General features: G+C 33.6%; 1 protein-coding gene across 10 annotated transcripts in view; it reads right to left on the reverse strand.

The window, feature by feature from the left end:
* Positions 1-12,904, reverse strand: part of ERBIN (erbb2 interacting protein) — a 109,797-nt gene that overhangs the window by 40,176 nt on the left and 56,717 nt on the right. For all 10 annotated transcript variants that reach the window (XM_024753112.1, XM_024753106.1, XM_024753108.1 and 7 more), the window contains exons 5-10: positions 12,547-12,625; positions 10,978-11,067; positions 8,847-8,903; positions 4,894-4,957; positions 2,845-2,919; positions 658-802 (exon numbers count right to left, since the gene is read on the reverse strand). In XM_024753112.1, coding sequence (XP_024608880.1) covers positions 658-802; positions 2,845-2,919; positions 4,894-4,957; positions 8,847-8,903; positions 10,978-11,067; positions 12,547-12,625 — 510 coding nt within the window. The remainder of the gene's footprint in view (positions 1-657; positions 803-2,844; positions 2,920-4,893; positions 4,958-8,846; positions 8,904-10,977; positions 11,068-12,546; positions 12,626-12,904) is intronic.

The raw sequence follows: 12,904 nt of genomic DNA on the forward strand, positions 1-12,904 counted from the left end.
TCATCAGACACACAATTACACAAACACAGCTGACCCTTGAACAACACAGGTTTTAAGTGCACGGATCCACTTACATGCAGATTTTTTTCAATAGTAAATACTACAGTACTACATGACCCACAGTTGGTTGAATACATGGATGCAGAACCATGGACAGGGAGGAAATGAATGCAGATACAAAGGTGCAACTATACATTATATGAGATTTTCCCACTGTGCAGAGGGTTGGTCCCCTAACCATCATTGTTCAAGGGTTAACTGCATAGATTTTTGCAGGATTTTGCTTATCTGGCTGTCTTCTTGTGAGTCTAAAATGTAGTTAAGATTGAAAAAAGTTACTAGATAATGGCCACGATCAAGAGTTAAACCAAATTTGGGTAAATTAAACTCTTTTAAAGAATTTAAACTTTATTGCAGTGATAAAAATGACATTTCCTTAAAGTAAAGAAAAACAGTAATGTCAACAAAAGAGTAAATTGTATAACTGATCGCATCAGAAAAAAATTCAAATAAGATCTATGACTTCAGAGAACAGTAAAACTATCTCATAACAAATAAAATTTGATATATGGAAGGTCTGAATCAAACTACGGCATTAAGTTTCTCATATTTTATATTAGCAAACATTAATTACATGATTTAGAGAGCAATACAAACCAACAGTCTCAGGCAGTTGTTGAAGTGAATTGCTTGATAATAGGAGGTCTTGAAGGTTTTCACATGCTGAAATTCCTTCTTCAACCATTTCAATATTATTTTTAGAAACATCTAAATATGTGAGCTGTTTCAAGCTACCGATAAACTGTAAGTAAAAAAAAAAGGAAATCTAATGACTCCATCAACAGTAAGTGGTGAAAAGTTTAGATAATAAATCTAATGCCAAGTTATAATTAAAATTAAATATTTATATGAGAGGATTCATAATTTTTTTAATGCTATTAGTAAAGTATTCAGTAATAAAGCTAAGAGCTCCTACTAATGTTAGCCCAGCAGAGTGACAACAGACATATACTTTTCTTTGGGAACTTAGCTGCCCATCATTTGAAAGGGGAAGAGCAAATATGGGGATTCGTATGGCTTTAGTTCTGAGAATGAACACAATGTCAGCTGCTAAGAAACTACATGGAAAATAGCTTACTTCAACAATTCCCTGGGCAAAATGAAATAAGATATAAAGTCAACTGCAACCGCTGGGAAGGACACACTCCATGGCATTAAAAGAGAGTGACAGTTGACCCTTAACAACACAGGTTTGAACTTCACAAATCTATTTACACATGGATGTTTTTCAACAGTAAATACTACAATACCATACTATTTGTGGTTGGTTCAATCTGTGGATGTAGAACCGCAGATCCAGAGGAGGAATCCCATAACAATGAAGGAATCTTGGATAGGGAGGGCTGACTATAAGTTATACACAGATTTTTGACTGCACAGAGGGTCAGTGCCCCCAACCCCTGAGTTGTTCATGGGTCAACTGTGTTTTACAAAAATTTATTACAGAAATTTAAAAATTTTAATCAAGAATGTGTTGACAAACCCAATCAAAAAATGGGCGGAAGATCTAAATGGACATTTCTCCAAAGAAGACATACAAATGACCAAAAAGCACATGAAAAGATGCTCAACATCACTAATTATTAGAGAAATGCAAATGAAAACTACAATTTTGATTGTGCAAAGCCATTTCTACAAAACCGGTTTTGATTCTACAAAACTGGTCAGAATGGCCATCATCAAAAAATCTATAAACAATAAATGCTGGAGAGGGTGTGGAGAAAAGGGAACCCTCCTACACTGTTGTGGGAATGTAAATTGGTACAACCATTATGGAGAACAGTATGGAGGTTGCTTAAAAAACTAAATATAGAACTACCATATTTAGCTCTATAACTATGGTATAGATCCAGCAATCCCACTCCTGGGCATATATCCAGAGAAAACCATAATTCAAAAAGATACATGGGGATTTCCCTGGTGGCGCAGTGGTTAAGAACCCGCCTGCCAATGCAGGGGACATGGGTTCGAGCCCTGGTCCGGGAAGATCCCACGTGCCGCACAGTAACTAAGCCCTATGTGCCGCAACTACTGAGCCTGTGCTCTAGAGCCCACGTGCCACAAGTACTGGAGCCCACGTGCCTAGAGCCTGTGCTCTGCAACAAGAGAAGCCACTGCAATGAGAAGCCCACACACCACAACAAAGAGTCGCCTCCGCTTGCCACGGCTAGAGAAAGCACGCGTGCAGCAGCAAAGACCCAACGCAGCCAAATAAATAAATTTATAAAAAAAAAGATACGTGCACCCCAATGTTCACTGCAGCACTATTTACAATAGCCAAGACATGGAAGCAACCTAAATGTCCATCAACAGAGGAATGGATAAAGAAAATGTGGTACATATATACAATGGAATATTACTCAGCCATAAAAAAGAATGAAACAATGGCATTTGCAGCAACATGGATGGACCTAGAGATTGTCACATTCAGTGAACTAAGACAGAGAAAGACGAATATCATGTAAGGACCTACTGATTAGCACAGGGAACTCTATTCAATGCTCTGTAATGACCTATATGGGAAAAGAATCTAAAAAAGAGTGGATATACATATAGGTATAACTGACTCACTTTACTGTATACCTGAAACTAATACAACATTGTAAAAAAAAAAAAAAAGGAACGTGTTGACAACTTAAAAAAAGTAATTTGTTTCTATCTAACAGTATTAAGAATTAAGTAATCATTTTTAAACTAATTAAAACTTATTTGAAAATGTATAATTCATAAAAATGCAAAGGATAGACAGCAATAAGGAAAGTCTTTAAAATTTGATATACGTACCCCTGGAATAAAAGTCAGTCTATTACCATCCATCCAAAATTCTTTCAATCCACTTAGCTGCTCAAGTACTTCAGGCTATTTAGGTTGGGGGGAGGGGGAAATATATTAATTTACTTGAATATATTTATTTGGCAAAAGAAGCTCCCCTGGGAATTTCTAATGATAAGTTTCACTTTAAAAAATGAGGGAAAAAAAAAGCAGAGCCAAGACTCAAGCCTTTCCACTATATTATAGCTATTACACAAATATTACTCAATAGATATTCCATAACAGATTACAGAAAACTCCTTTAAGCTTTTGATTACATAACAGGCTCAAGTATTTATACAATTAATAAATAAAACAAGACCCATTACTTTCAAGAATACAATAAAAAGATACTCTCAATCATTATCTGTAAAAAGATGTAGACTTTTAGGGACTCTTAAAAAAAAAAAAAAGATACTCTCTGATGACCTAGAGGGAGGAAAAAATAAGGCAATATACATCCTAAAAGTCCAATAATAAGCGAAAGGTAAGTAAACCAAGGCATAATCATATGATAAGTGTATTGTGTTATTTTCAGCTTCCTGCAATTACATGGTAGAATACTGTTCATAACATGACGTTGAGGACCAAAAAATTAAAAAGATGTAGTGGACTCTGGTATTCAGGCAAAATTTGCTCTTAGGTATTCACCCTTGGAGGCTCTTCTGAATGCATCATTTGAAGGTATTTCTGTCATCCCACAAACCTGTATCCAATCATTGACAGTATGATGGCATGGAGTGTCATCATATCTAATCACCATAATAACATGAGTTAATACATAAAAGGCATGTCATTCAGATTTACTGTTAACATTAAGTATAGGTAAGAATTCTAGGTTTAAATTGTATTAAAAGAAATCTCTTTCTGTGCTTTACCTGTTACAATTCTAACAGTAATTTTTTTTTAAATGTGTAATGTTGGAAGATGGAAATGGTACAAAAATTAATGATTCTGTATGATGCTCTGATTCATAAAATAAATAATTTAGAATTTTCAAATAGTTAATATGGAAATAGATTAACACATATAAGACAAATATTGAGAAAATGTACAACAGTTAGATAATTTAGGAAGCAAAGAATATTCATTTTTTCACAAGGCGTAAAAACTTCTACAACACAGAGTAAAAGTCATCATATACCAGCTTCAATTAAAATATAATAAAGGATATAAAATAGCATATTTTAGAAAAAAACATGTGATACCCAAAACCACCATGCTCCTCCAGTGACTTCAGCTGAAAAGCTGTCTATTTAGTGAGCAAATGTACAATACAGTATCCAAAGGGCAATCATGCAGCTGGTGGTGCTGAGAAATTCTTGTTCTTAAGACTATCATTTGTAACTTAACAGCAATTTAAAAAAACGAGCTTGTAAACATAACGTAAACATTTTAATGATGATGATATTGTTAATGAATTCCTCTTCAAAAGAATATCTAGCTTATTTTTCTGAGTTCTCTTGGAGCAATGACTGAAGACAAAAAACTGCTTACATACTTCTTTCCTTTTTGATTTAGCATCATACTCCTTTGCATACAAAGCAAAAACACGATCCTGAGGTCTCATTACCAACTCAAAAATAATAGTTGTTTCACTCAATGTTTTCCTTTTAGCTATTAAGTAAAATTATAGAGAAGTACTTTATCACTGAGTAAATTCCTAAGCAATACTCCCATGGAGTTATTTTTGACTCACAAGTACTCTTCCTGATGCATTCTAGTCTGGTGAAACTTTTTCCCTTATAATCTTTCAAAGTTTCTACTTCCTGGGCCTAAAAACTTTTAAATACCTTTTCTATGGGTTTCTCATTAATTTTACATTTTTACCCTCACTCCTTTCAGATGTTATCTGTTTAATTTTCCCTGTTAAAAATTTTCATATCTTGTCTCCCTAAAATATATGTAATATCTTTACCCAATTTTATACTTTACAAATGCAGAGAAATAAACACATTAACTTTCACATTTTGCTCTTGATCAAATGAAGACTTATAGATAGTGAGGCTGGTGAGAACTTACCACTTCTGTGAATTCATTACTTCCCAAATCCAGTCTTTCCAGCTGGGTCAGTCTATTCATGGTTCTATGCACAATGGATTAATAAAGAATTAAGTATACAAAAATATCAATTACATGGAATCTTTTAAAATTTATAATGTAAAATATTCTTATGTATTATCTAATAACATACAAGCTTTCAAATGTTGATAAAATAAAAATAATAACTTTCTAAGGAAAAAAGTCATATTTAATTTCTAAATAAAATGAAATAAGTTATCAATTATTCTCTAATTTTGCCTTCTCATCAGGTTATTTCTATTCTTAAGAAGTAATTGCAGTAAATTTAAACCCCCAGTCCAGAATACGAGTAACTGATTTTCCATTTTTTCCACAAAATAAATTTTCAGATAGTATAAATTAACTAATGATTAGATTGTTTGGCAGCTTCATATGAATTACCATTTTTCAAGACTGGTGATATATTTGTAAAACTTTAAGATAATTAACTGAAAATTAACATTCAAAATTCCAAGAACAGTAAATATTACATTGTTCCCCACATTTTCAAATTAAATTCAATACAAATCAAAATAAAGTTTTACATGAATCACAAATATAATTCATAGACTGCATTTATTTTAAATTAAACTACAATATACCATTTTTAACTTCCAACTTAATACCAACATATCTCTGCAACGACAGAAACTTGAATGTACAAACTGATTTCATGATGAAATAAACTAAGTTGTATTTTTATAGCTCCTTCAATGAAGGCACTTTTTAAACTAAACTAATTTCTAATTAATTCAAACACATATTATTTTTAGAAAAACCTATTATTTAATAGGTTGAGGTGCTACCAGCTACCCAGATAAGGAACTACATTATTTTTTTTTTCTAATTTTTAATTAAAAAAAATTTTTGGGCAGTGCCGCATGGCTTGCGGGAGTTCCCCAACCAGGGATTGAACCTGGGCCACAGCAGTGAAAGCACTGAATCCTAACCACTAGACCACCAGGGAACTCCATAGGAACACATTAAATTTTTTTTAGGATATGACAAAATTATGGCAAAATGCAATCATCATATTATCAATATATCAATGTTAATTAGGAAATTAACACCATTAAACACCAACAGACTCCTTAAATTATGACACAAGAACACAGATTATTTTTATCTTCTCTTGAAATTCAACAAATTAGTAATAATAAGTAAAATAAAACTTGATTAAATTTATCTGGGTTTTTAGTGAAAAAAAATAAGAATACATATCATAATTGTAATGTAATTATGTTACTGACCTACGAAAGCTAATTTTCCCTAACCCTTCCATTTAAAATATGCCATTCTATCAATACTAATTTAATTCATCTCCCAACACCAATTTTTCTCAAAGCTGTTTTATTTAACTCTGATTTACTGAGTGCCTATTCTCAGGTTCTACGAGGTACTATAATTCTACCTCCCTTACTCATATCTGTCTTTGTCCTGAAAACCTGTAAATTAGTTCCAATTTGCTTTATAACAAAGCAAAAAGGTGTTTCCAGGATCTTTCTCAAGAAAGATTAGATACTAACTTCTATGTCCATAATACTATACCAGGTCGACGTTTGAGAAAGGTAAAGAGGGCTGTGAGGAGGGGGTAAGATTGAAAGAAGAAAACATGGTCTTATTTTTCTTAATTCAGTATTCTTATAATGACAAGATAACAGAAAATTCACATGCAGCAATTAAACACTTTATATCAACAAGGGTAACTTATTTTTTAAAAAGGGTACAAAAAGAAAAGCAGTGCAAGGCTTCCCTGGTGGCACAGTGGTTGAGAGTCCGCCTGCTGATGCAGGGGACACGGGTTCATGCCCCGGTCCGGGAGGATCCCACATGCCGCGGAGCGGCTAGGCCCGTGAGCCATGGCCTCTGAGCCTGCGCGTCCGGAGCCTGTGCTCCGCAACGGGAGAGGCCACAACAGTGAGAGGCCCGCGTACCGCAAAAAAAAAAAGAAAAGAAAAGCAGTGCACTAGAAAGTTCAATTACAAACAATATCGTTAGAAATTTAAGTTTTAAAACTGATTTAGGAAAATGTGAATGACACAGATATGTAATAAAAAAGAGGAAATACATTGTTAAATTCTAAAAGCATCTCCATCACAACTTGCTGTAGCTATAACACTGGCAACTCTGGTCCTACTCATACACCTGAAAAATCTAAGACACAAAATTTCATCTTTTCATTTCATTTTTACGTCTATTCATTTAAGATCCAGCTTCCTACTTCACGGAGAAAGTAAAAACAATATCCCTCAAATTTCATCCTGTTTGTCTCTAAAATTCCTTTGTATTTAACTCATTTTTACCTTCTCTTCTGTCTCAGAGGAAAAATATACATTCTTTGTGTTCTTTGTACTGTGCTCTCCAGTATTAAGACGGTATTAAATTTCATTTAACTGCGTATTTAAAACAGCTTTCCCACTGTCTAATCTTGGATCATAAAAAGGTCCACTCATATAACCTGAATGCACATGACTTTCCTAACACGTAAAACTGTGGCCTCTTTACAGTTTGTGAGGCCTCAAATATTTTAATCATGTCTTAAAAAGAAAGCAGTAAAGAATTATATTTGCAAATACACTGAGAGCCCAATCTGAAGTTAAATAAAGACTTAAAATAGAAGGAGTTAAAATAAGTGAATTACCTATGATATCAGAGACACCATATTAATTGTAGGCTTAGATGTTTTAGTAAACAATTTACACCTTGTTTATTCAAATCTCTTAGCAGTCAAGTTCTGAGCTAAGGAGTCATCAATGCCAATACCAAATCTGTAAAAATTTAAACCTTTTTGAATTTCAATATGGATAATTCCCACTTTATACTCACAACCATCACCATAAACTCTAATCAATCCAGTCTTTTGGGAATCAAAACCAGATATGCTCCTTGCCCTCAAAGACTTACATTCATGGGGGGGTGGGGGTGGGGAGGAGGAAGGACCAAGTACATGTGCCAGTGGGAATATGCTGGCCAGGTAAGATAAGAGTAAAATGTATTTTAAAAATTAGGCTAATGTGGTAAATGTCATAACAGATATTAGTAAGGTGCTACAGAAGTTGAGTAAACAGAACAACTAACTCCTGGAGAACTGAAGATGCTTCTATTAAGAAGTGACAACTCTTGACAAATAAACTACAACAGGAGTCTGAGTAGTTTTCTGTAAGGGTCAGATATTTTAGGGTTTGCATAAAGTCTCTGTCACAACTACTTGACTCTACCACTGTAGAGCAAAAGCAGCCACAGACAATAAGTAAATGAATGAATGTGGTTCTGGTGAAACTATTTACAAAAAGTAGTCTCTGGGACAGATTTAACCAGTCTGTAGTTTGCCATTACCTAAACTGTAAAAATGGACCAGTGAATCAGGGTGTTTTAAGACGTTTCTTCAATAAATGGACATAGACCAGTGCATTCTGAGTTTGTATATCTGTTTTAGTTTTATCTTATTTGCTCTTGGACTGCCATCTCCTCTTGATGTTAGCTTACCAGTAGGGGGCCCTCCATCCCATTTCCAATTTACAACAGACTAAAACCAAACAAGTTCTGAAAACTTAAAAAGAGTTACCAGACTTTACATGAAGACCTTATGAGTCTCTCTAATGAGTACTATGTAGGAGCTCTAGTATAGAAACAGGGATCTTAATTTGGGACTCAGGTGGGCTTTACATACTTATTATTCTGACTTTTGTCACACAAGACTGAGTTCCAGAGAGCTATGAAATCACTATTAAATACCAACAGATATACAGATTTTTATATTGAACACCACTAATTAATATACAAAGACCACAAATGTCAGTCTTTTAAAATAATTTGCACTCACATTTTAGATATTAAAAAGTTAATATTTCTCTAAGGATTTAAGAATTTAAAATTCTAAACTAAATTTCACAAAGGATAGCACGTTTACTTACTTTGGCAACATTTTCAACTGGTTTTCTCTAAGTTCTAATATCTGAAGTTTAGTTAATCTGCAAAACAAAATAAATCACGCATGTATAACAAAGATAAAGAATTTAACAAATTAATGCAATCCTCTAAAATTTTAAAGGAACCAATATTTATTGTGTAATTACAACGTGCAGAATATTGTATTAAAAATTACACAGAAATATAAAGGAAGAAAAGACTATTTTTGCTCCTCAGAATTAATGGGGGGAGGGATAAACACTTCTTGACATATCCAAAGCACAAAATAACTGCCCCAATATCCATCCTAACGAATTTCATGCATTTTTCTGAAAAAAACCTCCCTAGATTATTAGTCATTAGTAGATTAGAGAACAATAATTTAACTCTAGGGTTGAGCTCTGAGAGAGAAAAATAAAGAAACACAAGGGGACATGGAAAAGGAGAAAATCCTCTGGCACTTCAGTGACGCACATTCCAATAAAATTAGAGGATAAATGAGCAGATGAACTGGTCCAGAGGTGCTCACTAATGCTACAACAGCAATCATATTACAACATACAACGTATGAAGTCAGCAGGCTGTATACTTTAAACTTACACAGTGTTACATGTCAAATACATTTCAATTTTAAAAAGTGATCCAAATACCAGATACAGAAATCTGACAAGTACACGACATGCATATATGTATACACATACATACACATTTGTGTATATACATATATGTGTGTGCATACATACATACGTGTATATATGTAAATATATAAAGCACTATAATGTGGTTCCCACAGGACAGAATTCTTTTTTCTTTTTTGAAATACAATTGACAAACAACATTGTTAGTTTCAGGTGTACAAAATAATGATTCGATATTTGTATGTACAGTTGACCCTTGAACAACATAGGCATCAAAAGTCCAATGGGACCGAGTAACCGCTTGAGCTAAAGCCAGCCCATAGCTGACCCTTGAACAACATGGGTTTGAACTGTGCGAATCCACTTATACACAGATTTTTTTCAACAGTAAATACTATGGTACCACACGATCTGTGGTTGGTTCAATCTGTGGATTTGGAACCTTGGATACTAAGGAACTACAGATATGGAGGGCCAACTATAAGTTATATGTGGATTTTTGACTGTGTGGAAGATCAGCACCCCTAATCCATGCATTGTTCCAGGGTCAACTGTATTGTGAAATGGTCACCACAAAAAGTCTAGTTAACATCTGTCACTATACACAGTTACAAAATTTTTTTTTTCTTGAGATGAGAACTTTTAAGGTCTATTCTCTTAGAGACTTTCAAATACCACACAATACAATATGGTTAACTATAGTCACCATGCTGTACATTACATCCCCATGATTTATTTATTTTATAACTGGAAGTTTGTACCTTTTGACCACCTTCACCCATTTTGCCCACCCCCGCCCCCTCACCTCTGGCAACCACCAATCTTTTCTCTGTTATCTATGAGCTTGGGGTTTTGGTGGGTTTTTTAAGATTTCACATACAAGTGAGATCATATGGTATTTGTCTTCAAGACAAAAAGATGACTACCATATTAACATGTATTTGGATAGCATTTTCTCTAGCAATTAATCTAAACACAATAATAATTTGATACCTATTGTTCATTTACTGATTCATTTTTCCACTAGAAAAATTACTCAGGGACTACAGTATGACAAGAATCGGTCTAAATTCAAGCAGGGAGCAATGGGGTGGACCCCAGAAACACATTTTTCTTTTCTCCAGAACTTTGATTCCAGTGAAGACAGATAAACCAATAATTAGATCATTTTAAAAAATGTGTAAGTGCTAAGTGCATTCTATCTCAAATATGCAAAAATTATCCCGATTTAAATAAACTCCCTATTTTTACATACTTTAAAACCAAGTGTTAAATTACATTTTTCTTTTAAATTTTCACTGCTTATTTCTACTTGGGAAAATAAATTCCAAGACAAAATAACAAGTTCTAAAGAAACTATAAAAACTACAATGCTTGGAAATAATTACAAAAGAAGAGCCTATGAAACTGTAATTAATAGTATTACTAAAGCAACCTGTAGTTTTGTAAACTTTACAAGAGCTAACAAGAGAAGGTTTTAGAAGAAACTGTAATTTACCTGCCAAAATTAGCTGGCAAGAACTCAAGGAAAGCGTCATTCAGATATAACTGGGTTAGGTTTAACAGCTGAGAAAATCCATCAGGAAGCCTATGTAAAATAAACCAGAATTTAAATTTAATTCATATACAGAATTTTAGTTTCTTATTAAAATCTGTCTAAGAAACTGTCTAACCAACACGTTCTTAACAGATAACAGTCACCTCTTCACTTTTATGAGTGATCCTCAAATTGAGATTTGTCTTTTATAATAACTTACCTGTTTCAATGTTTACACCTTCATCATTTTTTAAAAGGAAGTGAGGCAATATTTGTCTCAATAAGATAAAATCTGCACTTAACAGTCAACTATGAATGAGCCACAACACACAGAAATGTATTCAGGCCATGACTACGATATATCAGCAGACACTCTTGAAATTCACCTTATCTAACACCAATCCAAAGGACTAGACAAAGAATTCTAAAATTTGACAGTATTGACTTTTGGGGCTGGATAATTCTGTGCTGTCAGGAGGCTGTCTTCTGCACTGTAGGATGTTTAACAGCAACCCTAGCCTCTGACCCACTAGAAGCCAGCAGCACTCTCCACCACCACAAGTTGTGAAAACCAAAAAATGTCTCTAGAATTTACCAAATAGCCATAAGAGCAAAACAGTCCCTATTTGAGAAACACTGGTTTAGATTATTTTCAATTTCAATATTTGGTCCCTAAAAAAATCAAATAAAGATTGTATAATTTTATAATGACCAAATGGAAAGAAATAACATTAAAAGCTGAATGACATTTAAGATCATATAAGAGCCTATAAGTAGCTTTACTTTTATTTCCTCTGGCTTACAAAAGAAATTACAAATCTAGAACTTGATGCTACAGCAAAAATTTCAGATGAAGGTAAAACATCATCTTTACATGTTTGTCCTTTACATGTTTGCCTATGTTTGGAAAAACTCGTTAAATACAATACTGTAATATGTGAAAGCTGGTTTCAACTTTCAACTTAGCTATACTAAGCTATGGTTCACACTATTCACCTTTTGCTTCATCATTCCATTTTTGCAAAATTTAACAGCTTTGGTGCTAAGAAAGCATTCTGCTTAAAGCCATTACCATCATAAAAGAATATATGTGACCTCTGGTATACAGTACAACCAATCACATGGCTTTTCCCTTTTTTTGTTGTTTTTACCTTTTTGACCCTTTGGTTTCTTTTATTCATTTCAAAAGTTTGAGTGTGCCACATACATTGGATTTGCAGGTGAAGACATTTTTATATTGTTCAAGTAACATTGAGCTAGGAGACCTGGATTCTAGTCTCATTTCTGACATTTACTATCTGTGAGACTTGGGGAAAAGCACGTGCCTTATCTGTATGGACGTCAAATTTACCTCTGTAATATATGGAGTTAGAAAGAGTAATTAAAAGGCTCCTTTTTAATCTAACTAAAATTTTGTGCAGATTTCAGATTGGTATTAACTGTTCATTAAAATGTAGAAAGTAATATTCTACTATATCATACTTGCTTTATTCACAAAGGTAACTTTTAATTCAACAGAGAAGAACTCACTTGGAAATAGGATTTACACTGGCCTCCACAACTGTCAAAACTTTACAATTTTTTATATTTTCTGGAAACTCCTGTATTCCTAGAAAATGAACAAATAATCAATGATCAAGTGAAAAGAATCTATTACAAAGGAAAAAATCATAATGATATTAATAATTAATGTACACTTTTCAGATTTCAAAATTTACCAACTGAGCAGATTCTTGATAAATTGACAACACCAACGTCAAACGAACAGAACCATCTGCACAACAATTTCTCTTCGTTCTTTTGCCTCTTTATGACTACTGCTAATTATCTTGTTTAGTTTTGCCTTCCTTTCCTTCTCCCAGCTCTTCTGAAAATCAGTGCCTTCTCT

The sequence above is a fragment of the Neophocaena asiaeorientalis genome, unplaced genomic scaffold (assembly GCF_003031525.2).
Source record: "Neophocaena asiaeorientalis asiaeorientalis breed wild unplaced genomic scaffold, Neophocaena_asiaeorientalis_V1.1 scaffold399, whole genome shotgun sequence".
NCBI classification, from domain to species: domain Eukaryota; kingdom Metazoa; phylum Chordata; class Mammalia; order Artiodactyla; family Phocoenidae; genus Neophocaena; species Neophocaena asiaeorientalis.